The sequence below is a fragment of the Elaeis guineensis genome, chromosome 9, assembly GCF_000442705.2.
Source record: "Elaeis guineensis isolate ETL-2024a chromosome 9, EG11, whole genome shotgun sequence".
Classification (NCBI taxonomy): Eukaryota; Viridiplantae; Streptophyta; class Magnoliopsida; order Arecales; family Arecaceae; genus Elaeis; species Elaeis guineensis.
Window position 1 is genome coordinate 4,697,233 of NC_026001.2, and position 27,154 is coordinate 4,724,386.

The following is a 27,154-nucleotide window of genomic DNA, read 5'->3' on the forward strand; positions in this document are numbered from 1 at the left end:
GCGCTTCCAAACAACCTCTTTGAAAGCAGCATCAATCACACCCACCACCCGGTGATTATAAGACATCATCCACCGTCCTTTTCATTCATGGTAGGTAAGGCTGGTCACCGGCCAGGAAACCGCACTCAACACAGTAACCCGATAGGCCGATATGGTTCGACGGCTAGGCGAAGCACAGCGGGTATAAAGAAAGGCGAATGCTCCGATCCTGGTCTCTCTCATATCCTCGCTGTCGAAATCCACCGCCGGATCTGGACACACAAAACCAGAAGGCAGAAGGCGAAGCCGAGGGAAAGCAGAGAGAGAGAGAGAGAGAGGCGAAGGGAAGAAACGAAGGAGCGATGTCGAGCGATGAAGACATCGACGAGGACGAGCTCCTCCAGATCGCTCTGAAGGAGCAAGCGGAGCGCGATTTGAGCTATCAGAAACCGTCCAAGACCTCGAAGCCCGTCGTCAACCTCGTCCAGCCCCCGCCGCTGCCGCACTTCATGGAGAAGGGCCAGGGGAAAGCTAATGCTAACGCCAGAGGTGGTACCACCGTCGACAAGGGCCAGCGCCGGCCGAGCAGAGGCGGCGCGGACAACGACGACGACTCTGATGTTGAGCTGCTCAGTATCTCCTCGGGGGATGAGGATACCTCCAGGGATCGCGGCCCCATGCAGCGGAATCGGGAGCGGAGGGCGTCGAGGGACGATAGGGATTGGGAGGGGGACGAGCCGCGGAGCTGGAAGAAGGTCGATGAGGCGGAGGTACTCTCGCCTCCGTTCTTGATTTCTTGATCCTTTTGAATTTAAGACGGATTCACTATTATTGAATTTGAGATGGAGTAGTTAGTATTTGTTGGTAATTTACGCTCCAATTTCTGATCGATGAATTCTAAAGAGTCGTTGGCAGCTCTTACCATTGCATCCTACCATTGCATCTCTCGATTTTGAAATCCTTTTTTTCAGTATTTCTTTGTAATGCATGCTCTTGCATTTTTTTGATTACTTCTTGAATCTGAGATAGACTTGGTTCGTACAGTTTGTGCTGATGAATTGGAGTCACGCATGACATCAATATTCAGATTATTTCTTGTTCTGCCTGTGAGAAAAGATTTGTGCATATTAGAATTTGATTTGAACTATACTTAAAAGAGGTATATATACTATTTTTGGAAGCTTTGTAAGAGATATGGTTGTTTATATTAGAGTTGTATTCAGTCATAGAGTGTTTGTCATGGATTTTGTTAAGAAATTTGTGATTCTCTTGCTTTCCAGGAGAAGCATAAGCAATCGATGGATAACTTCTTCATTTTGTCTTATTGTAACATTCTTGGTGATGGTTATTGCATCTATTCTTTATTTTTTTGCCATGTGATAATTTTTCTCCACGTCATCAATCCTAGTTCCCATTCCTTCAACAGCCTGAGAAATGCAGAGGGTCGTAGACTCCTAGTGTCTTGATAGAAAGTGGATAAGCTGGCTGACGTGACTTAGAAATAAAAGGATCAACTAGCTGATTTTATCAAGAAAATGGACAGGCCAGCTGGCATTTTTTAAGGAAAGAAGACTAACTTATGCATAGTTAGATGGTAGTGAGTGCAACCCATGTTTTTCATGTGATACACACACTGTCAGGGCTGCTTCTGCAATAGTTGGGTAGCATCTTAAATCTTAATGGTTGGTCTTTAACTTATTAACCGTGATCATGATTGTGGTATGTTCTCCTATTTAAAATTAGGTTTAGAGTTAATTTTTGTTGTAATTAGCTGAGTTAATACTGCTGCTTTTTCCAACAATTTGCTGACCTGCTTTGGGTGAAAGAATATCACCAAAAATTTAAACTGTGTTCTTTTTGTAGGTAATGTAAACATCGATCAAGTTCACTGGTATATTTGCTAGTATTTACTGCTAGTAAGCTATACCTAACAATTTGGGCTGGGGTAGTGTATTGATAAATGCTGATATTTTTAAACCTCATAAGGCACTGATGCTTACTCGTTAAGGACAATCAGTGGTTGTTATTGCTAGTTCCTGTTTGGCCCTTCAGTACATTGACACTGTCAAGTTCTTCGCTGTTCATTATGTAAAACTTTGCATCATTTATGATCCATTCTGAGTAGTGTCTATCATGTATGCAAAACTAGCAGCTTCGCAATATAACCGCTTGTTTGAAGCATTTATTTATTACTGATAAGGTAAAAGATGAATGATTTATTTGTTTTTTCTTATTTTTCAGCTTGCTCGTAGAGTCCGGGAAATGCGTGAGACAAGGGCAGCACCTGCTCAAAGCTTGGAGCCAAAAGGGACAGCTCTAGGTCGGAAGGCGCTTACCAACTTACAATCCTTACCTCGAGGAGTAGAAGTTTTAGATCCACTGGGACTAGGGTAACATTCCATGTATATCGATTGTGATTGCTAATCATTTTGTTCATTTTTAATTAAAAAATTGTATTTATGTCAGGCTTTCTTAGGCTTATCATCTGAGTCTTGAATTGCTTTTCCCCCTTAGTTCTGGAACCCAAGTGCTTTTGGATGCATTTCAATTTAAAATGGTTCTCTTGTTAGAGTTTAATTGTGGTGTTCCAGTTTATATATCTGTCCAACTATTTTCGTATGATATATCTTGTTCCAGGTTGCCTATTTGACGCATTAGTGAATCAGTGATGGTTTGCATGATTTCTTTGGGCTGTTAAAATTTGATGCTATACAGTTTTAGCTATTATTTCACTGATTATATTCAAAGTGGAGATTTACATATACATGGGTTTATGCATGTGTACATATGTATGTACTTAAGTATTTGTACCATGGAAAGCTCTATGGATTTTTGCAAGTGAGGATTCATTTGCTCTTTCTTTCTTTTCAGGCAGTCTTTGATCAATTTGAATGTGAGCTGTTTTGAAATTTTAACTAAAATTATGAAAATGAGTCTACCACTTAATCACTTGCTATCCTTTTTAGGTTGTTGTTCTCTTTTCTTAAGCTTAATAAGTCTCTGTTGTGAACTGGCAGGGTAATAGATAACAAATCTTTGAGGCTAATTACTGAAGCTTCAATAAGCTCCCCAGTTTCTCGAGAGAGGTCTGATCCATTGGATCCCAGGACACGAGGTATGCTATTTCTGGTTCTAGTTGACTCTTATGACAAGTGATGGAGTCCCATAATTCTCATGGCCCAATTGTTGCTATACCTCTCAATACTTTATGTAGCCTTCAATTAGCAAAGTACATTGCTGAACATATACTTTTAGTGATCAAAGTGAATCCATATGCAGGTTTCCAGGTGATAGTACTTATAGTGGGTTTTCATGCAAAATTATGGAACTATATTGACCAGATTTTTGCATAAGCTGATTGCTTTAGTGGATTCCTTATGTTGCATTTCACTCCAGAAGGTTTTTGGTGCTTCTAGGGGTCAAATGCATATCATCAATAAGTTTTCTTACTGTTCCGTGTAACCTTTGCTATTCAGCTACAAGGAGGATGGTCCAGATTTGTCTATGATAGTTTTATCCATATCTGGGTCAGAGGTTGTTCCTTGTGCTTTTTGGATTAGGAGTTGTTAGGTGTTTGCATATTCTCAGCGAAAGCCATTAGCAGTGTTTTATGACCAATATCTACTAGTGAATCTCAATCTATTGAGACACGGTAATCGAGGATTTTAGGTTCTTGGTTGGCAGTCAAATACCTTAAGGATTAAGATGCATAACCATGCATTTTAAGAGATGATCGTCAACACTTGACAAAATAAGCAGAGGGCAGATCAGGTTTGGCTTGGAGAATAATGAATTTGGTGGATATCATAGAGCATTTACTTCAGATTCTTGTTTAGGAATATTAATGGTTAGCAGGTATTTTATCTAGTCTATGAGAAAGATCGATCAACTTCAGACCTTGGATTTTCGAACTTTGGCTTATGGTTTGAAAATGAAAATATATAGCTGTTGGATAATGAGAGAAATCTTGCAGGTTATATATGGTAGAAACCACATGAGTTGATGAATGGGCAGAATTTAGCAGAATGTCGAGTAGAATGAATAAAAACTGCAATGGAGTCATCAGAAATTTGCAGATGGACTTGACATGTACGTTCATCCCTATTTTCTTAGAAATATACACCCAAATCCTTGCATTTCCATGGAGCAAGTTTGCAGAGCAAAACCATCGAGGAGTGTATAACTCAAAGACGGTAGTGCATTCATGAACCTCTAAAAGAAGTGTCAAAAGTTCTAGTGCTAAAAGTAGATGTGAAAGTTCAAGTGCTAAAAGTGGGTCTCACATGAGGCATGGAGAAATTTGCAACAATAACAAAGGTTTTATTTGGGATTCTAATGGGTTTTACCCATTATATGGTTCACAGCAATGGCAGACTACTGAAAATCAATTTTGTGTTTGTTCCCCAAGATTTTAACTTCTAACATGAATTGGGTTCTTTCATTACTTTTTTCCTTGGATTTTTTTTCCTCCAAGTATATGCTTATTTGTGGTTGGAGATTCTGTGTGATTGGTGGGTACATCATAGACTCTTTATTCCATTTCTAAATTGTTTGAAATTAGCTCATGTTAAGGCCGGAGCAGCAATATTGGCTTGATTGCAAGCTAGAGTTAATGACAATGTTTTCTGTATCTGTAATAGTAAGGGAGATAGTCCTTGAAGTACAAAATAGTCATGGTAGAATTTTGTGCTTTTATTATTACATCGATTTCATTTGGACCGCTGTTGATTATTTAACATTGTTTCTGTCAATTTTTGCAGAAAAAGTAATGTATTCTTCATCAAATTTTGATCCCAAGGTTTTTCTTGCACGGGTTCATCAAGAGACAAGTGCTGCTGATTTAGAATCTGGTGCCCTTACTTTAAAAACTGACCTTAAAGGAAGGACGCAACAGAAAAAGCAGTTAGTGAAAGAGAATTTTGATTGCTTTGTCTCTTGCAAAACTACAATTGATGGTATTTAGTCATTAATTTTCATGTATAATTCTGCGGTTTACATATGGTAATTTGTGGGTTGTGTTTCGATAGGTCTGGTTCCTTCTACTGTAAGAAGTTACTGATGTTTTTTGCAGATATCCAGTTGAAACTGGGGCGGATAGAGGAAGATCCGGAAGGTGCAGGTACTGCTCGGTTGCACCAAATCACTCAAAATATCAGTGCAGTAGCAAATCATGCATTTGAGCCTCTATTTGAGAGGCAGGTAGAAAACTGAATCCTTAGTTTTAGAAGTTTGATCGGTGAAGCTTTGTAGTTAATAAATGGTTCCATGAATTTAGTGAACTTGGATTTCTCATCTGTCTCAACAATGATTTAGGTGCAAGCTGAAAAAATCAAATCAGTTCAAGGAATGCTTCAGAGGTTCCGCACACTATTCAATCTGCCAAGTGCAATTCGTGGGAGCATTAGTAAAGGCGAATATGATTTAGCTGTTAGAGAGTACAGGAAAGCAAAGTCGATTGTGCTTCCTTCTCATGTATGTTAACCTTGCCAACTTATGATTTTAATGACTTGGACAGTAAAGTTGCTCTGTTTTTGTATTGGTTATGCTTACCTTCATCATTGGGTGTAAGTTCTTGATAAATCTTGTCTCCTGTAGATTGGTTTTACTTTGTGGTTTGAATCATTATTGATGACAAGATGTATAAACTGTAGTCTGATTTATTTTAGTCAGAACTAGGGAAAAGATGAATATGGAAGGATCGAGCGAGAGAAAGTCCTAATCTACAGTCTGAGATCTTGTCCACTGCAAAGAGGAAAAACTGCCTGCTCCAAAAAATGGAAAAAAAAAAGAAGAAGAAAAGATGTTGCAGGTTGTTTTTTTTTCTTTTTTTTTTTTGTGTGTGTGTGTTGTGGTTGGGGGGGTGGGGGGGGCGAGGTTCTTGCTGCACCATAATGGCAGGCCAAAGGGGTCCTTATCCTTTTCAGGTTTGGGATGGAATTACCAAACTACATCTGTCATAGTGCTCTTGGGGCTCATTACTTGGCAGAAGAAATTAATAAAGAAAACTCTTAGGGCTCTTAAAGACTAACTGTTATAGAAGCTAAAGGCGCTGTAGGAATTAAATGCGCTCTTGCCCCTTGCTTTTTTCCCCTTATAGTATTTCGTCACTGCTCTTACTTCATTTTTTTTTTGTTTTTTGGAATTTCTTGAATTTTCGTCTCTCTTATGTTGGCCAGACTTCATTCCTCCCATTTCTTGCCACATAACCTTTTGATTACCTTCATGCTTTTCCATAAGAGGGAGTAGCCACAATATTGTAACCAAAACTCTTTTACAGAGCCCTTTACTTTCTGAATGTTACTGCAAATAGAAGAAAGGAGCTCAGAAAGAAAAGCAAATAGAAACTTAAATAATAATTTAGGCTCCATGTAAATATAGCTATGCCATTTCAGTAATTTATCAAAGTGGTGGAGGTACTTATAATTTTCCCTTTAAAAAAACCATGGATGTCCTAAAGTTGTGTTGGCTATCTTTTTGTCACTGCATGTTGTGCCTTTATTCATTTTAAGGGTGAATCTAATATTCTAGAATAGTGTCAGGATGTTCTTTGTTCCTTATAGCTGGTTTTGCCTTTTGAGGTATCCTTTGTTTACATGTTTGCCATGAACAAGCATAAATAACTATGTTAAGTTCTTTTTGGTTGTTATATAGATTATTAGACATGCAATAAATGAATGTTAAAGAAAGGAATGGGGATGTCAGAGAGAATTTGGTGGAATTTTGTGGCAGTTTGAAACTTTGTTAACTATGAATTGAATCCTCACTCCTAAGCCCTAGAAGAAATGAATGTAAAAGGGGGTTCGTAAGGTTACCATCAATAAATGTTACTGGAATTCCTTTTTCAGCTATGGGTTGTTTTAAACACGAGACACTGTATTCATGGTAATGTGGATTATATCTTGAATCATGTCTTTTTACTTGCTGTAGATGAAGCTGAATCAGCTTATAATCACACTGTTCTATTGTGGGCATAATAAACTCCTAAAATTTGTGTAGAGTAGAAGCTCAAGTTGAAGGACTACATTTATAAGCACAAAGAAAGTTCAAGTGGCATTCCTATAAGTCAACATTATTGTGCACTTTTAGAACCGTAACCTAAATTCCAATCCTTAACGTCTACAAGCTTATTTAACACCATTTTACTTTTCGCAACTTCCAATGCTCTTTAACCTGGTGCAAAATTTAAAAGCTGTGGCCTTGAGATAATAGAAATCTTTTTCTTTTTCTTTTTTATTTTCTTTGGTTTCTTTTTTGGGGGGGGTGGTTGGTGGGGGACGAAAGATGATAGAAATCTTGTATTTACCTACTTTTCCACAAGCAAACTTTGCAGGTCACTAAGAACCTGCAAGTCTTGAATTTGAGTGTTTGAGATCAGCTCAAAACTTAATAGTTGGAAATAAGTAGGATATCTGGTTTAGTGAGACATTTGACTCGAAATGCTCCATGAGATGTAAATTTTAATAAATTCTATCATGAGAAAATCTTGGATACTTATAAATCCTTTCATTCAGATGAACCCCTTCTATTTTAGATGTTCAAATATTTCAAGCTTCACCACATGGTTCAACATATATTTTTAGAACTAGAAAGCTACATTCAACACCTTGATATTTGAAAATGGAATGGTTTGGAGACCGATGATCTGATAAAACCTGAACTACTTTTTTTTTTTTTGTGATATTTGTCCAGAATCTCCAGATTATGATTTGCCATATTGGTGTGTAGCACCCCATATTGTACTGGTACCAAATCAAGATGCAGTATCGGGATCATACCGAGCCTTGTTACACCAATCCAACTCCCTTATTGGTTGTACTGACACTGTGCCAATGTGGTATCACTAGAAGGTCTGGTACCTAGATGCAAAACTTTGGTCATGATAATGAGTTAGGAATCCACCTTCTATATGCTTTCAAATTTGCTTTTGTCTTCTTTTTTTTTAGTACTTCTGATCTCCCTTGCTTGTCCTCTCACACAAAAGGCAAACCACATGAACTCCCACTAAGCTCTTAGCACAGCAAGGCTTGATAGTTCTTGACTTTCAACAACAGTTCATTGTAGTTGGCGAATGCAATCTTTATGATCATATTTTGCTCGATAACTAGAGGATTTGAGGACTACATGCCATCTAGCTGCTAAATTCTTAGGAAATCATGTTGTTTTCTAGATTCTAGATATGAATTTCCTGACAATGCATTCTTAAAAGCACTATGTCTATACCTCTAAAGTGAAGCTTTGGCATTTGGCATATCTTTGTGCACCCGCCCGCCCACCCGGATGCATGCACAAACATATCCAAAACCACACTAGACTCCTCCTCCTCCAGAGAGAAGCTTCGGCATATATCTGTTTCCCGCTATTCATCTGTTGCATTGTTGAAATTTTGAAAATAGAGCAAGGGTTCTGCGTCATGATGTAAAATCAAGGTATCATACATATGTATCGTATGTTTCTTTGATGATCTTGGAGAAGAATACTTTACATCTTGCTTGAAGCAAGATTAGTGGTTGTCCTTTTTTTTTTTTTGTCACTATTAGCCAATCATTCATGGTTGCAAGAAATTTTTGCTTGCAGGTGGGAATACTAAAACGTGTACTTGAGGAGGTGGAAAAGGTGATGCAGGAGTTCAGGGTTATGCTTTATAAATCAATGGAAGATCCACAACTTGACCTAGCTGATGTAAGTTTGTTCCTATGCAGATTCATTTTTTTCAGAACATAAATGAGTTAATGTAAATATGTAATGGTACCTAATGCCTTAACAAGTTCCATGCTGGCTAGGCTTGAGCCTTTGCATAGGGCAAGTCACCTGAGTTATACATGGATTAGTTAATAAAAAAGGAAAAATATTTTCATATATTATAAGAATTAGAAAATGTTTAAAGGAGGAAATTGATGTTACAAATGGCCATCTATTTCTCCTGGCCTAAGATTTCCTTGTTCATGACCTTTACTATTGTAATTTTTCTTTTTGACAATTTGTTTTATACCTCTATATGAATTAATGTCAAACTTTTAGATTGCTTGCCTTTAGAATACTTTTGTACTTCTGGTGGGTATCACATGCTCCTTGTGCATATTTTTTGAGGGCCCCACATGTCTTACATTTAACTATCCTTCCATGATTCTTCTAGCTTGAGAACATTGCCAGGCTGTTGCTGGAGTTGGAGCCTGATTCAGATCCCTTGTGGCATTATCTTAATATTCAGGTACTTTCTAATAGTTCTTTAGAAACTACTCATGCATAAAAAAATTCATGCTGTTTCATCTTCTTGTTAGTTGATATTTACTTAGCTAACTGTTTTTAATTTCATTTCTTTTGTCAGAATCGCAGGATTCGAGGTTTGCTTGAAAAGTGCACTTTAGATCATGAGGCACGGATGAAAATTTTGCACAATGAGATCTGGGAAAAGGTGCAATCTGATGCAAGGTGGAGGCAACTCCAACATGACTCTAATAAATCAGTAAGTGCTTTAATGTTAATACTCTGCTAATGTATTTGACACTACCTATCAATTTATGATCTTCTGCTTCCATTAGGATTTCCTAAGAATCAATGAATCAGATGGTAAAAATCAAGATGGAAAATAGTGCCACATTGGAACAAAAGAAAAAATAATTATTTATGCATGCACTAGTATCTGTACAACTGAGTTTCATGGTTGAATTACATTAATTTCAAGCATGAAATGTGCAATCACCTTTGCTATGCTCAAGACTTCATTTGTGTTAATTTCATCATGTATTATTATTTTGATCAATGTTAAATTAAAAGTAACCATCTGTATGTTAATCTGATTACTTCTCCCCTGTTTTTCCAATTAGGTATATTGACTGCTACCTTTTTATATTCTGTTATGTCCAGTTAGATGTTGATTCATCCATAGGTGACTCTCTTCCAGTTGATTCACAGCCAGTAGATCTGGTGGGGGAAAAGGTGGATGCTTTAAGAGGAACATATATCTGCAGGTTAACTGCTGTACTTATCCATCACATGCCGCCATTCTGGAGATTAGCTCTATCTGTGTTTAGTGGAAAGTTTGCAAAGGTATTGCTTTGAATCACTCTCCAATGCACTTTTGGGTTTAATAAAACAAAATGCTTAATATTTTTGACAACCATATAATGAGTCTGCTTGAGAAGTGTCCCTGGAAAGCAAGCATTCGGGTTCTAGTGGCACGGCGGGGTGTGCCATTATCTTGTGTATTGCGATGGGACAAGGGAGGGGGCGGGACACCCACCATCCTATGTGTCAGGGTGCAGTATCTCCCATTCTGTGGAAAAGTGGGACGGCCCCATCCCACAGGATTTGAATCCTTGCTAGAAAGTCTGCATCAGCTTGGCAACTGGTCCGTTATACTATTGCTTTCTTCAAGCTGGAAGATTTCACTAATTTTACTTGACATCCTAAACAAATGAAATCTCATTAGGCAGCAGATGATTCAACTGTTATCGTCTACATAGTGCTATTTTATGGCGTACCTACTTCTGGCTAGATTTTACATATCAAGGATCTTTGCCATAGGAGTTAGGTTCTTGTTGTAGGACCACAAAGTTCCGAACTTCCTTGCCAAAAATGCTGACTAATATATGAAGAAAACTTTAAGAGGAATCAAAACAAAGAGTTCCATTTCATTCATTTCTGCATTCAATATCATCAACTAACCCATCTATAGTACCTTGGTAACTATGAGCAACAATTTGACCTTCTTAATGTGAGCATCACTGTTGCTCAGGCCTCAGGTCTTATTACTCATCTTTATGTGAACTGCATAAGGAATGTTTCCTTTCATGTTTTACATATAGGCGTTATTCTATAGAAAAATGAAATGTCAAAGTAAAATATGCAGAATATTTCAAATCTATCACATATAATACTGACTTTTATTGAATGGTATGGTAAAGAGTACGATATGTTGATTAAAGAAAAGATCTAATCTTTGTTGATCTTTATCAGGCTTTGTAGCCATGATGGTAAGGTAGATGCTTCATACCATCTATATTTACACAAGTTCCTCTTTGTGTGACTAAAATTTTGACCATTGGCATGCTGGCCCAGAGCATATGACTTTTAATATATGCCAGCCTATGACAGGGATGGACGGGTCTGGTTATGTTGTTCATGTGTCACCTTGTGTTTTATAGTTAGGAAAGTAAAAAAGTTGCAGAATTAGGATAAGATGATAATTATGGGAGGTTTATAGGAATTCTGATGTCAATTTCTTTACTATATTAATCTGAGAGTTGGTTTGGACAAGGTTATTTACGAGTTTTTTCTTCGATTGCCGCCTGCAGAATTAATACGGTATGCAGGCATAGCATGAGGTTCATAATGGTGAAGGAGTGTGAAAAGCTGTATACTGAGAAAGAACGCTTTGATTTATGTCCAGGAAGAATTTTGTCTACTCTTAGATATGCTTCTTTTCCTTTTTTGCAGGTCACTGCTGGCAATACACTTCTTGATTCTGAGACAAATGTTAAACCTGCTGCAAATAGGAGTGAGGATAAAGTTGGTGAGGTGAAATACTCGAGTCATTCTCTTGAAGAAGTTGCTGCGATGGTTCATGGTACTATATCTGCATTTGAGGTTAAGGTATAATAACTTCTCACAATGTTCTTGTGAATTAGTTAACCAACCCTATTTTTGACTTACCTTTCTCAATTTGTTCCTTTTTTATTCTTTCTTCTAGTTGTTCATTTTTTGTTTGGAAAACAAACAAATACTTCATCGTGCCATCACTTCTCAGATTGATTTCATAGCCCTAGATGTCATGCATTTATTTATCCTCCCAGCCATTCTAGAATGTTTTGTATTGTTTGGCTCATTCATCAAGACTTCTGTAGTAGTGTAATTGGGAGCAATTCTTCTACCAAACTTTTGGAACAAAATCTTGTCTTCTATGCCGAACCAGCGGTTACAGCATCAAGAGAGTATATTCACTGTGTTGGCAAAAGAATGGAGAACAGGGATTCTAAGATGCTTGTGGAATAATGATCAAAGCATAATGTGAATTGAATTTGGTTATGTTTGAGAGAAGTAGCAAGAAGAGGGACTTCTGACATGTTGCTGCATTAGGAAGTGGCTTGGAAATGGTTAGCCCTATGTCTAGTAGTAGATGGGAGTAGGAGGTGTCTAAAATTGGCATGCTTAAAAAAGCTATAAATGCTGCTTATAAAGTGGAGACAGGTAATTGGATCCTAATAACTTCAAAATGCAATTACTTGTAATCAAGGTTTGCAATTTTGGTACTGGTACCATGCTGATATAGTATTAGTATGCCTGGTATGGAGGTCGTTCGGCATACCTAGACTTGGTACGTCTCCCATATTGAGTCTTGGTTCGGTATTAGTATGGTACGGTATACTTGGTATGGGACGGTATACAATCGAAGATTAGGGACAAAGGCCATGCTGCTGTGGATTTGGATACTAACATGCATAGAAAATAGAACCTTTTAGTTAATATTTTCAAACACCTTGTATCTTATTTCACAAGCTTTCTGGAATCCAGTATTGCATCTGCATGTCAAAATTCTGACATGTACCTGTTTCTCGGCAACATTGATTTTGCATGCTCTGATGTGGATTGTGGTGCTTCAAGTAGATAATTCCATGTAAATTGTAATTGTAACTTGCATTACAGCTGCATAGTTAGGACACACGTTATTTGTTGTTATTATGCATAGGCTTTGTATCTGCCCTTCAAATTATTTATTCACTTTCCCTTTGCGTTATCACCACTTGTCAAATTACTGCCTTTCTGACATGATTGTTTTGTACACTAGATATCTACTGGAGCTTGCTTTATGCTTGGAGTGCAATTATTATACAATCTATTTTTATTCCTGTAGCATTGTTAGTAGGTATGGAAAGGTAGATAAGTTCATGTTTTGATGACAGGTCCTCAATACATTTCGTGATTTTGAAGAATCAAACATCCTTTGCCCATTCATGAGTGATGCTATAAGGGAAATAGCTAAAACATGCCAGGCTCTTGAGGGGAAAGAGTCTGCTTCTCCAACTGCTGGTATTAAATATTCTTTTCTTAAAAGCTGTTAGTCATAATGTAAGACAGGCTATAATCTTAGAGCATTTTCATCATTATACCAGTTAAAACTTTGCGTGCCCTTCATTTTGAAATCACGAAGATTTATGTACTAAGGCTCTGCTCATGGATGCGGGCAACAACCAAGGAGATGGCCAAAGATGAAATATGGGTTCCTTTATCTACTCTGGAAAGAAATAAATCTCCATATGCAATATCTTGCTTGCCCTTGGCATTTCAAGCAATGACAATGTCAGCTATGGACCGAATTGATGTGTAAGTTGTTGCTTCTTGTAATGGATTTTGCTGATTGTGTATGAATTTTTTCATCAATTTGTAATTCTATATTTTTGTTGTGCTTTCCTGTTATTCATATTCATGGGTCTCTTGCACTTTATTTCTGCAGAAACTTACACAAAGCCTTCCTCTTAATTACCTGTTGTAGTAGATTTTTCTTAGCTTTTTAAGGTAGAAACCCATCAGCTAAACTGGTAGTTTTCTCGTGGTTTATTGAGGTAGAAACCCATATATACGATCTATGAATGATAGTATTAGAGGTAGAATAGAGCATGCATCCAGAGGAGGAGGTGGAGTGCATGTAATGCTCCGTAAGTTGGTGCTTCTCTCATGCAAGAGATATTTACTTTGTGCATATTTGGGGTTGTATTTCATTATCTTTCTGCATCTATATTATTTGTTACTCTGGTATATGAGTCCTCTTTTTTGTGAGCATTAGATCATGGGATTTGGAGATCGTATAGATTCTAGAACTGGTTTACTCTTTTATGTAAATTCTTTGATTATTTTTGGAAGCTATTGATGCATATCCAACTATTTTCGGAAACCAGTGATCCTGTCTTTGTTTTTCTATGTTCTGGGTTGACTTTGAGCTTGGTTCACCCCACTTCTGTTGATGATTTCTTTGCAAGTACATCCTTTATTTATTTTGATTGGTGGTGCATTTACACATGCACCATTATTGTGATTTACTCAATGGAGTATGGATGGCATATATATATATATATATATATATATATATATATATATATATATATATATATATATATCCTGCAACTGGTTGCTTATAAACATCACCAGCAAGGCACTTATGTTATGCTGAAAAAATCATAACCACAATATCATTGTAATATTAACCACCATAGGTCCTAACATACATACTCTTACGCATCTATGTGTTCATGGCCTAACATACATACTCTGTTCCTAGCTATATAATAAGCTGCAGGATGTGTTTTTCTTGTAAGGACAATGAACTTTTTGTATCACCTTGAGGTTGAAGTTTATGACTTAATCTAATATGTCCCAGTATCATTTCAAGTTAAAGAATTCTGTGTGCCATACTGACATATTATTGGCCTTTCTGCTTTTTTGGCTGCTGATAACTTTCCATTGTTGTACTAGTTTTGGTTCCTTGTCTTCTTGGCATGATGGGTTGTGGTGATAAATATGTGCAAATTGGTCATTCTTATCGTGATGTAAATTAAACATCAGGTATTAGTTTCATGGGTGAATGATTGTTTAGTTAAAAAAGTTATCTTCTAGGATTTTTTCCCCCACTTAGATAGTACTAGTGTTCCTTGTAACTCTGAAAATTATTTTCTTCTTTATTCTGTTCTGATACAGTTGATGATTTCATTTAACATATCTAGTTTTTTTTTTTTTTTTTTTGAAGATTTAACAAATTTATTTTATTACTATTTTGATTATATGAAACTGCCATGTCACTTCTTGGGAGAGAAGACTGTTGTTCTATTCATCTAAACTAAGGGCAGAACAGCATTCTTTTAATAATATAAGTTACAGTATTTAGTGCCTCTAGATTGATGTTGTTTCAACTTTCTTCCTGTTCAGTATGATTCAGTATCTAAGGAGTGAAGCAACCAAGTCAGATGACATTTTAGAACAAGTTCAAGAAATTCAAGAATCAGTTAGACTTGCATTTCTCAATTGTTTCCTGGATTTTGCTGGTATGCTTAATATTGAATGCAATAGTTAAATAACTTGTTGTTTACATGAGTTAATTAATTATCACCATAAGTATCATTTTCAATCTGTGCAAGTGACTCAGGTTATCTTGAACAAATTGGTGGTGAAATCTCACAGAGCAAATCAAACAAAGAAAACAATCACTTGCAAAATGTATATGTAGATGGTCTTGGCAGAAAGTCATCCTGTATTCAGGTTGGTGGTGGTGCTGCTGATTCCCACAATAAGCTATTAATAGTTCTGAGTAACATCGGTTATTGCAAAGATGAGCTTTCACATTGCTTGTATGACAAGTACAAGCACATATGGCTGCAATATAGGTATGTTATTAATGTTAATCCCTTTCTTCTCATCATTTGAGATCCATATGACTGTTTTCTTCCTCCCTAGAAATTTCTTTCGGGAATCTTTCCATAGCTTAAATCATAAGTTTGGGGGGGAAAGTACCTTCAACCATGGTCATGAATGTTCTTAATCATGAATCAGAATTCAAACTCAGAGCATGCCAAATCTGCTTCTTACTAGGAAAAAGCTGGCGGATATTTGCACTGTCGAGGGCCAAACCCTTGAAATATAAGTGTCTTTAATTTCTCACAAGGGAACAAGCTGGTATATATTTCTTACTGCTTCTATTAGAGTTTTCCCGAGTCACCTGATCATTCCCCACATCCAGTCTTCACCTATATCCAGGACACTTTGGAATCAAAATTTCAACTCTCCTTTGCTAATCTCTCTGGATTTCCTTAGTTTCGGTAATTTAAAGTCAAATACGGAATAATTAATTCATCTCTCAAATTAGCTAAATTGTTTATATGCTCCATGGTATGCTGAAATTTTGGCAAACCACTAAGTCTCCACTATTAGTATGTTTGAGGTCAAAGTCTCATAGAAAGATGCAATCCTGCATTTAGGTAGAGATGACCGGTTGCTAGAGAGTTTCTCTTGGTTACTCATAAAAATCGTCTTCTTATCTTTTGAAGGCTTGCTTGAGGACATCAGGATAAAAGGTTACTGGACTTACCAAAGAGACTCTTCGCTGATGAGAGAAAGTTGTACTTTTTGCAATATATTTAGAATAGTTTAGCTTCTGAATTATAATTTCAAATAGCTCAACCAGCACAGAAGGAAATATTCTTTTTTGGACTCCGGTCAAGCTCTATTTGCAATCCACTGTAGGTCCAAAACTTTGAACAAGGACACTTTAAAATCCTTTCCTAAGAAACGATAAAATGAAGACTAAATTACTGAACTAATCAAAATTACCTTCAGGAGACAATTCTAATGATTTTCAAACTTTCGTAACCTTATCTGTACCTAAAGCAGGTCTTTTAGGTTGTGCTTGGATCAAGAATAAGAGAAAGTAGGATAAAGATAGTTATTTCTTTTGGAGTGGTCCTTTATGTTTTTATTTGCTTAATTTTCTTGATTCTAGTTGGAATAACTTTAGAGCTGAGGGTATCCTTTTTCATGTAACACATGGGGAAAGAGAAAAATGCTATTCCGACCCTATTAGAATAGTTATTCCAGGAATAAACAGATTTGACAGATTAAGCATTCCTTCTCTTTTTACAAGCCTGCTTGGTAGGAATAAGGTCTATTCTGCATTAGTCCCAAGCCAAACACAGCTTAAATACCTATTCGGTTTAAATGACTTAGAAAACTTCAAATAAAGATAGCTTTCATAGTTATTTTAGAATTTGCAATATACCAAAATGCCTGCTAACTCCTAGATCCTTGTGTTGAGGAAATGTCTGGATGTCTCCTAGCTCCCCAAGATCTGATATTTTTTACATAGAAATCCTATTGAGTGAAAATGAAATGTTTTGTTTTCTCCTCTTTCTCATTTATGATATGCTATCTTCCTTAATTTGCCTCTCTTTACATTTTACTTCTTCTCTTTTCTTCTCAATTTATTCCCTTTTCTCTTTTTCTTCCTTCCCCTGCTTCTCTCTCATCTAGAACAGTACAAACTCATCAAGGGTCTTGATTCCTTGGAGCCTAGAGCCTGCATGGCTGCCTTAACAAATTTGGGCATGAGAGAGGATTATAAAAGACTGTTTTCACTGTCAATATGTCGAAGTGGCAGGGAGCTATAGACAAAATGAAATTAAAGAATAAGTTACCATCTCGTGATTTAATTATTTTTACTGCTGTAAACCAATTTCGTTAGTTTGATATGTATAATCAAAAAGTAAGGTAGATGCAGTCAGGATAAGGTTTGAATGGTGTTAGAGGATCAAGATTTGTGTGTTTATGCACACACTTAGTCTGTACACACGGAGCGAGAGACAATTAAGAGAAAGTTGCACACTCCGATCCATTGAAACTTAAGATGAGTCATATCACATCTATTTTGTAGAGCATGAACTATAACTCAAAAAAAAATGTAGTAATACTTTGTTTTAGATTTGGTTTGACATACAAATTTACCTCCTTATGTAGTTTGGTCAACAATATCATAGGCCAGAACACTGAATATAATTAACTTCAACTTGATTATTTCTTTGTTAATGAACCTGTCAGTTATCATAGACTTATTCTTGGTATATGTTTTATAGTTATTCTGACAGTTGTTATTTAGGGATAAGGATGAGCTATATGCTGATACACGAGACCTAGTAACATCATTTTCGGCGCTTGAAGAGAAGATCCTTGAACAGTATACATTTGCAAAGGTATAGTGCAAAATCCATCCTCTTTTGGAGTGTTATATTAGAATTGATTATTCTTTGCCTAATTTGTCACATACCTTGATGATGGCATAAAGATGCATTCTTCTGTTATTTTAAAAGAATTATCCAAGGGCCTCTTTGGACATTAGAAGAACTCAGCAGTCTGGTAAAGATCTTCTAATGGTGCCTCTCTCTTTCTAAAACATAACTGAAACTATGGCAGGAGTTCCAGGCTGCCACTTTGCTAACCCTTGTTTTTTTTTTTGGATAACTAATCACTTGTATGAGGTGATTTTATCTAGTGCTGGGAAAACAGGGATTAGTTACTCCTCTGGTCTCCCAATCACCTTCTGTTACCCTTTGCTATCGTAATTTCAATGATGATGCCCTGCTAGAAGATCTTATCTTATTGGTTGATAAGATCTTCTAGCATCCAAACAAGGCCTAAATTAATTAATGGATTTACATGAATGGCACATTTGAATATTTGTTTCAAAATGTAATATCATGAAGGAGATATACTAGCTAATTGAAAAATCAAGCTTTAAATTTTTTTTGGTCGTAGCAATTGAACACTTTGTTTTGGTCTCCGTTGCTAGAATATTCTATCTTGTTGTCCATTTTTGTGATGCAACAATTGCATGTGATGGCAAAAATTTCCCTGAAGATTGTAATTAAGAACCTGTTGATTTTTTTTTTTTTTATTTTTTCACAAGAAGGCTGTCAAAATCAATCAAGGCTTAAAACCTGGTTTTGATTTTAGTTTTGATCAAATCAAATGAATTTTGATTTCAATCGTTTTGATTCAATAGTATCAAAAAATGTCATTGAGAATTAAAAGAATAATCAGAAAATAAAGTAGAAGAAGTTGAGAAAATAATAGAGACTTCCTTTTATAGTACACAATGCAGTTTTGGGAACTTCGGATTTATTGTTCAATGGTTTCGAACTGAACTAATAACAAATTATCATTGTTTGATTGTGGTGTAACATATGATAATCCAAATGCTTACAACATTCATTCTATGGAAGCTAAAATAATGTCAGGATAAACTTTTCTATCTCGTTGCATGCTTCTGAATATATTCAACATTGTAAAATCTGAGTTTAGTTTAGAGAAAATGCTCTCAAAGATTTAGATAAATAAAAAGGGTAAAATGTTAGCATAGATAATTTTTGGATGGACTTAATTTTGGTTCCATAAGCAGAAAACCAAGTTTTAGATCAGTTCTGTGGAAACTGAAACATCCTGATTTTGGTTTGTGGTTTTGCAGTTTGGGAAAAACTTTAAAACATGAAATCAATCCTTTAAATAATTCTTGGTCCTATATGAAAACCATTCTTCTACTATTTTTTTTTTTTGACTATATTGAATTCTTTCTGCAGTTATTGATTCGAAGCCCTTTTTTTTTTTTTGCCTTGTACACTTTGCTCTGAATGCTATGAACTTGATTGAGTATAAATTTCGAGGGAGATGCTGATAGAATTGTTGCAACTTGACCTGGGTCTGGCCTGGCTGGGCCGCATTTAATCCCCTAGGTGTGTAGTTGGCAGCCTGTGACAATTTTGTCTTAAACGATCTGTGACAATTTTTTCTTAAAGGATCTGGTATGATTTTCAGAGTTAGAATCCAGAAATCTTCAATGTTGAGCAATTTCCCTGATGTAAGTTTAATGATCTGGAAATCTGTTTGATGCCTCTTCACTGCATGTGGGAAGTAAAATTTACAACTGCTTGCTAGTCTCCTTGTCTTCCAAAGACTTTCGTAGTTAGTACAAAACTGCATGGAGAAACCCTCTCTCTCCACATGTACATATGTAATATACATATATGTATATGTGTGTATTGTATGTATATATGTTAATGAAATCCATATTTATGTAGTTTCCAGATATATTGGAGGTTTATCTTGTTAGTTTTACACAATTATGTCTAATTCAATTTTTTTCTGGGTATCTGTCAGTCAAATTTGATTAGAACTGCTGCTTTAAACTATCTGCTGGATTCTGGGGTTCAATGGGGAGCAGCACCTACTGTGAAGGTAAAAAAAAAAAATGAGGAAAATATGATAGCAAGTTTATTCATATCATTTGGCTTTTGATATGAACATCTACTATGAAGAAAAGCTTATTTTCCTTCAGGTTTGTTATGAGTTGTCTCTCTTGCAGGGTATTCGAGATGCAACGGTCGAGTTACTGCACATCCTTGTGTCTGTGCATGCAGAGGTGACGCATAATGTGCCTATCACGCATGATATACTCTCCATGTGTTTTCATTATTTTTTGCTTTTAATAAATAATATAAACGATAGAACTCCGGTGATTAAAATGGGAAAAAAAAAATAAATGGATGTCTAAAATACTGATTCTGTTAAATGCATAGGTTTTGTTCTGTTGAAGTGTAAAACATTGTTCTGCGCCTAAATCTACATGTCTGCAGGATCATTCTTTCATAGCCTGTCTTTTATTGCAAGGGTTATGGTGCTTATAGTCTCCATCTAAAGAGAGTATGTTTGGGAGGATGGAGTTTATTTTGCATAAAAACAATTAGGATGCATTCTAGAAGCATCCTAAGGTTTAACGCAATGATGACAATGCTAGAGAATTATAAGCATGGAGTAACTAGCAAGACATTTGTTAAAAAGTTATGCTTGTTGCATTCTCTGCCCTAGGATCATCTTTTATTTCTGGGCCGGTAAATTTTATCTGCTTTCACTTCTTGTTTGCTTCCTATACTGGGTTCCATCCTGCTGGCAACCGATTGCTGTTGTTGCAGAACTTTAAAAGATGTGCAGAAATTTTTTGGCTTCTTCTATGAATTTTTCAAGGAACCTTATGGGGTTATGAGATTTCTTTAAACATTTTCATCCTAGTTAACTGCTGATTGGAAAACTCCGAAGCCTTCATGCATTTGTAGGTATGTCTAGACAAAGACTAGGACTGCAAAGTCTTGCTTAAAATATACATGTAAGGTGGAGCAACTCTTTCAGAGTTTTGTTGGTGGTAGTATAATTTGTCTTAATGGACATGGTCGTTACTACTGGATATATGATGCATGGATTTCAGTGGTTTCTGAACTCATCAAATTGTAACAGCCTGATATCCTGAGATTGGTGTTTCTTTTTGTCCTACATAGTCAAAGGCTTCCACCAAAGGAATCTGGAGTTGTTAGTGAATTGGTGGCTGATTAATCTAGTTTTCTGTTAGCCGGATGAGTCTAATAATGATATTGCTTGTTGCAGGTATTTTCTGGTGCTAGGCCATTGTTGGAGAAGACATTGGGTATTTTGGTGGAGGGCTTAATTGACACATTTCTCAGCCTTTTCCATGAAAACAAAACTAAGGATCTGAAGTCATTGGATGCAAATGGCTTCTGTCAGCTTGTGCTTGAGGTGAGTGTGCAAATATATGTTTTTCTTTGTTGTTTTTTGCTTATTGGGGGGGTCATTGCTCGGTGCCATGGTAAAAGGCTTGGGTTGACAGGCGCAATGGCGTATGTTCCCAGGGCAGCCTTTTTGCACTTTTGTGCAAAAAAAGGGCCAAAGGGTAGGGCTGTCCCCAGTTCACCCCTCCCAGTACCCTGGATCGCCGGGACTGTAACTGGGTACCGTAGAATTGTTTGCTTATTGGGTTAACTGTATTAGTATTTTATGCTTCTGGAGCTGTCATGGGTGACCAGCCACATGAGTACAGGGATTGTTTGGAATTTTTTTAAAAATGATTTCTCTGTACCTGCAGCTTGAATATTTTGAAACTGTTCTGCACACGTATTTCTCGCCGGATGCAACAGAAGCATTGAAGTCTTTACAGGGATTGTTACTAGAAAAGGCTTGTGAGAGTGCAAATGAGTCTTCTGAGAATCCAGGGCACCACCGCCGACCAACTCGTGGAAGTGAAGATGCCATGGCAGATGATCGGCAACAAGGACCTATGGTGCCTCCAGATGATTTGATTGTAAGATATTCTTTACCCTTTTAATCAACTTAAAAATTTTTAACTGTATTGTTGTTTTTATGCTACCTAGGATGCCTGATGTGGAATCCTGCTGATATATTCTATTTGAAAAACTGTGACAGTTGACAGTTGATTCTTTAGATCCTTGTTTGAGGGCTAATTACAAGAAAATTATTAATAAAAAAAATATAGGGAAGAAACTAATTCTAACTCTGTTAAAAAAAAGAAAAAAAGAAAATTGTTACTTTTCAAGATTACTCTGGTAGTCCATAATTTATCTACTATTTGCAACCATTAAGTATTTGAGGGGTTTCATTATTTGCACCAAGTAAGCGTCATTTTTTGCCTATGGTTATTGAAAACTATTCGTGCCTTACATGCCAGGCCTGTCCCTATGTAGAGAATACTTAAGCTTTTGATGCTATGATATCTTTGGTAGTTAATTTTGAGCATAAAAATCAAGAGGCCGCATGCATTCCACTGCTTTTCGTGTGACGACTCTGGAGAATTCTTTTTTTTTTTTAATAAAAAAAAGAAGGTTATTGTGAGAATAACATTGCTCATGAGATGGTTTTATGAGGGGAATCATCCTCATTTGGATTTAATTACTGAAACAGTTGCTACTGTTGTATTGTATATAATCTGTGTTATGCACTATTGGTATCAGTATCAAGTGAATCTGCTTAGGTAGGATTGGTAATAGATACAGAATTTTGTTATATTTGTGTGTTGTGGTTTGAAGATGCTTAATGGTGCAAATGAGCCAAGCCAAGTATCAGGCTGCTTGGTCTCCTCTCGGTATATTAATAGCTGCTCCAGCCGATAGCTCAAGCCAAGCTTCACACTGTCTGCTCAAGCTGGGCTTGGCCAAGCTTTGACCCAAGCTGAGCTTTTTCCATTGTTTTTTCACAGAAAAGGTGTTCAGGCTCAACTTGGTTATGAGTCGATTTCTGAGTGTGTTTGAGCTAGGCTCATTTCCTAGCTGAGCTGAGCGCAAACAAGCTTTCGGTGACCCAAGGCTGAGCTGCTTATGAGCAGCTCGGATTCATTTGCAGCCGAAATCATTTGAGTTTCTGTCTTGCTGCAACAGAACTCACAGTCCTGCACATCCATATGTAGAAGTGAGAATTTTTAAGCATCATAATATAGTGCTGCTTCATGGATGTTGTGGTACTTTGAATGTTTCTATTTACCTTGGTATAAATATTCCATAATGTTTTTCAGGCGCTTGCACAACAATATAGTACCGAACTTCTCGAAGGGGAGCTAGAGAGGACTCGTTTGAATGTAGCATGCTTCATGGAATCTTTGCTTCAACCAAGCTTTGCCTCAGGAGCCACAAAACCTGCTTATTCTTCCTTCCAAGGTCCTGCTGCTTCTCCAAAATACAGGAGGCAGCAAACAGTAAATTCATCAGCAGTTTCTTGGAGACGCAGATGAGTGATGGGAAGAAAAGTTGCTATCTGTTGTTCATTTGTCCTCTCATTTTTTTGTGGTTGCAAGATGAGTTATTGTTACTGATGATTTTCTTATCCTGTATATTGGTAAATTTTTGGGCTGTTGTCTGGGTTTTTGTAGATTTTTTCCTTGTGAGTTGAGACGTTCTGGTGAGCCTTCCTGTATATTTTTACAACGTAGAAATATATTGATTTGAATATAGAATATTCTTGTGAAGAAAAATTTTGGAATATGATGAATGCTAATGGTTTTTTTGGATAATTTCAGAAAGACTGGTGGGCCCATTCATATATGAGAGCATGAGATGAAGCCACTGGTGGCCACAAATCTCAATGGTACATATACAGGATTTGATTGATATAGATGACTCAAACAAGAAAAAAAAAAAAAAAAAGATTGATAGAGATGAGATACATGGTATGGAGATTATGTTAAGATGAAGGAATAAGGTTTATGATGCTTGTACCAGGCATGCAGTTTGTGATTTAATTTAATATAATTTCTTTTAGGTATTTCATGCAGTTTTATGGGGCTTAAGAATGTGCTCTACCTGGAGGATAATTAACTATACCAAGCTGGAGATATCACAGATGCTTGCGTGATATGTATTTTGTTTCTGTTTGATGTTCAACTACCTCATTTATCTCTGAGAGTGAGTAGCCTCGGGCTGCACAGAAGGTGCACCAAGGTGGATTCTAATTGTATTTCGACATCTCGCAACCTTTCTTGTGGGCTTATGCGTTCTTAATTTTAGATGTGATTGATCTACGGGTATGACCAGAATAGCCTAATACTCTCGTTTTTTTCAGCAAATTTTGATTCTAGTATTCTTAGAGGTAGTTGAGTTGTCGAGTGCGCTAGTCCTTGACATCTGCAAGATAACTCATGAACCCAACGCACGATACTCGTATATTCAATTACCGACCGGTATGCAGGACTGTTATATGGGTCGTTGTAAAAGTTAATATTTAGTATTACCACCTCCGTGAGAGATGTTTAATTATTAACGGGTCCTGAGAGCTTTTACATGAAGCAAAGTAATTTTTAGTATTGCCTCCGTGACAGATGTTTAATTATCAACGGGTGAGAACTTTTACATGAAGACGGCACCTCTTGCCGACTACGGATAGGCGAGTAGAGAAAATCGGAAGAAAAAGGTTTCCTGATTGGATGTTATTTATTCTCCGGGAGTCGTTGTGAAGTCGGCAATCTTCGGACTAGACGTTAGTCATGGAAAATTATGAGTTCCCTAAATGGATAATTAACTGTTTTGCCGATTTTGGATAGGTCCTGGAAAAATTAATAAAAAGATTTTCTTTCGAGGAATGTTATTATTTAGTTGCCCGTTTGTAGGTTAAGCTCCCCTCGAGGAATAGCTTCTCTATTTTTGACTCTAGGGTTTCGTCACCGGAGGACCGTAGACGCCGCCGGCGTTAGGATTTCAGCTCCCCTTCTTCGAATCCTTTCTCCTCCTCTGGCGGGTGGGCGGCGGCGACACCGGCAGCGATGGCTCGGAACGAGGAGAAGGCCCAGTCGATGCTGAATCGCTTCATCGCGATGAAGCAAGAGGAAAAGAGGAAGCCCAAGGAGCGGCGCCCCTACCTTGCCTCCGAGTGCCGCGACCTCGCCGAGGCCCACCGATGGCGCTCCGAGATCCTTCGCGAGATCGGCGTCAAGGTCGCCGAGATCCAGAACGAGGGCCTCGGGGAGCACCGCCTCCGCGATCTCAACGACGAGATCAACAAGCTCCTCCGCGAGCGCGTCCACTGGGAGCGCCGCATCGTGGAGCTCGGCGGCCCCAACTACACCAAGAACTCGGCCAAGATGACCGACCTCGAGGGCAACATCGTCGACGTCCCCAACCCCAGCGGCCGCGGCCCCGGCTACCGCTACTTCGGCGCCGCCAAGAAGCTCCCCGGCGTCCGCGAGCTCTTCGAGAAGCCCCCCGAGGTCAAGAAGCGTCGCTCCCGCTACGACATCTACAAGCGCATCGACGCCAGCTACTACGGCTACCGCGACGACGAGGACGGCATCCTGGAGAAATTGGAGGGCCCGGCGGAGGCCGAGGTGAGGGAAAACGCCGTGGCCGAGTGGCGGCGGATGGAGCAGATCAGGAGGGAGGCGAGGAAGGCGGTGAAGAGCGGGGAGGTGGCGACCGTGGGGACCGCGGCGTCGGCCGCGGAGATACTCTTCGAGGAGGTGGAGGATGTCGTGGAGGAGGAGAGGAGGATGGAGAGGGAGAGGGAAGAGAGGGAGAGGAGCAAGGAGGAGTTTGTGGTCCACGTGCCGCTGCCGGATGAGAAGGAGATTGAGAGGATGGTGGTGGAGAAGAAGAAGATGGAGCTGCTGAGCAAGTACACGAGCGATATGCTGTTGGAGGAGCAGGCCGAGGCCAAGGCCATGCTCAACGTCCAGAGGTAGAGTCTACTGCTCTTGTACTAGAATCTTTTGCTCTTGATCATTGGATTTAGTATATCAATTTGTTCGATTGCTCTTTCTCGGTCGCATGAATTCTTTTGTTAGGATCACCTATAAAAGAAAATTTTAATGTTTGCTTAATCAATTGATTTCATCATTTTTTTTAATATTTTGCTCCTTTGAGATTTCTGATTTCATAAATGTAATTAGGATAATTTATTTGTCAATTTTGTTTTTTTTTATGGAAATTAATTCAAACTTATGGTTATATTGATCTTTGAAATTGCTTTTTCAACATTATGTGTCCAAAATGGTCCATTTTTTGAACTGTGAAATTAACTGTTGCTGCTGCATTATCGTTCATAATCTATATAATTAGTGGTTCCTTGATCTCAAACAGTCAATATCTTTTCGAAACCTTCCATCTCTGATAACAGTATTTCATGCAGAAATTTCGTTTTTTTGATTTTGTGGGAACAGAGTACGACTAGATTTTAGTTCCTTGGTTTGGCATTCTCCAACTAAACAAAGGAAACATTCTTTTCGAGAATTTAAGCACTTAGTGGGTTAGTTGTTTTCTCGAATGTATCGAACAAAATAATATATGGTGGTTGTTTCAGTATATTTTATCTTGCAGTTCCTTGTGAAAGCCTTTGGTTAGTCTGTAAATCACAAGTGGTTGTTGACAAAAATAACTTTTAATCATTTCGTGTTTGTATATACTTTTTTTAAAGCATTATGGAACTTTTAGTGGGCAGACTACTATATCTTTGTTATATTGCAGAGAACTCACATGATAATCCATTAATTCAATAAAAGGAAAAAGGGAAAACTTCACATTTCATTGCCAGAGGTTCATCATGGTATCTGAAAAATGAAACTTTATTAGAAAAATCGTTGAAAGTTATTATTATGTTGCTGCATTTAGCTCATATTCTAGTTGTACTTTTTGATATCTATAATATTGTCATTGGTTTGCTATATGTAACACTTTTTCCTTGTAGCTTGTGTTGCTTTCATGATTCAAGGTTAGTTTTGCTTCCTCATCAGGTAATCTTCTATCGAAACTGTCGTGCTAACTTTTCTAGCAGAAGCTTCTGCTTCAAAGAGAGGAAGGGATGTTGGAAGTCTTGAGCAAGCAACAGCCATAGAAAGATCCCGGCTTCTTTTGAGAGATTTCATGAATCCAATAACTCGTCATTAATCCGTATGCTTGTAAAGACTGAGTCACTTAGTATCTTGGGATATTTTGCTCTTACTTACGGATCTTGTTCAGATTATGAAGTTTGTAGGGGCATTTATTCATATCAAATTTGTAGCCTAGAGAAGATGAACGGGGAGGCAGGAGGATCTATTATGCACTTGTTGCTGCTCCGATGGAATCAAACCTAATAGAATTATATTAGAAATATTAGATTTAGATCTACACAACTAATTAATTCCCCTTCAACCAACCTCATGGAAGAGAGAACATGTTCCATTATCCTCAAATGACCGTAAAGAGCTGCCAGAGATTGGGATATCCTGGCTCTCTCTTTCTGAGTTTAATTTAATAATAACGCGGGATATATGCTGTTAAGGAATGGAAAAATGGTATTGTAACTTATAAGCCTATTACTACTG

At 37.5% G+C, this 27,154-nt stretch overlaps 2 protein-coding genes across 5 annotated transcripts; both read left to right on the plus strand.

Moving 5' to 3' along the window:
* The first annotated feature begins 251 nt into the window (after positions 1-251).
* LOC140851538 (exocyst complex component SEC5A-like) lies at positions 252-23,374 on the plus strand. Of its 4 annotated transcripts, XR_012134257.1 has the most exons (22): positions 252-749; positions 2,221-2,369; positions 2,997-3,094; positions 4,740-4,934; positions 5,051-5,178; positions 5,293-5,451; positions 8,554-8,658; positions 9,113-9,187; positions 9,305-9,442; positions 9,844-10,026; positions 11,416-11,571; positions 12,879-13,005; positions 13,089-13,299; positions 14,896-15,011; positions 15,113-15,350; positions 17,612-17,705; positions 19,666-19,743; positions 19,871-19,927; positions 20,944-21,093; positions 21,440-21,655; positions 22,568-22,776; positions 22,880-23,018. XR_012134257.1 is itself a non-coding variant. In XM_073243154.1 (21 exons), the coding sequence occupies exons 1-21, from the start codon at positions 342-344 to the stop codon at positions 23,093-23,095; spliced, it is 3,297 nt and encodes a 1,098-aa protein (XP_073099255.1). In that variant the 5' UTR covers positions 252-341; the 3' UTR covers positions 23,096-23,374. The 4 variants fall into 4 exon arrangements, 3 of the variants coding, with proteins under 3 accessions (XP_073099255.1, XP_073099256.1, XP_073099257.1); XM_073243154.1 differs by lacking the exon at positions 22,568-22,776 and having other exon boundaries at positions 22,880-23,374; XM_073243155.1 differs by lacking the exon at positions 22,568-22,776 and having other exon boundaries at positions 9,892-10,026; positions 22,880-23,374.
* A 1,002-nt stretch (positions 23,375-24,376) lies between these two features.
* LOC105052006 (uncharacterized) lies at positions 24,377-26,789 on the plus strand. The gene is made up of 2 exons (XM_010932680.4): positions 24,377-25,530; positions 26,582-26,789. Exons 1-2 carry the CDS (start codon positions 24,620-24,622, stop codon positions 26,583-26,585), a joined length of 915 nt encoding a protein of 304 aa, XP_010930982.1. The 5' UTR covers positions 24,377-24,619; the 3' UTR covers positions 26,586-26,789.
* Positions 26,790-27,154: the final 365 nt, after the last annotated feature.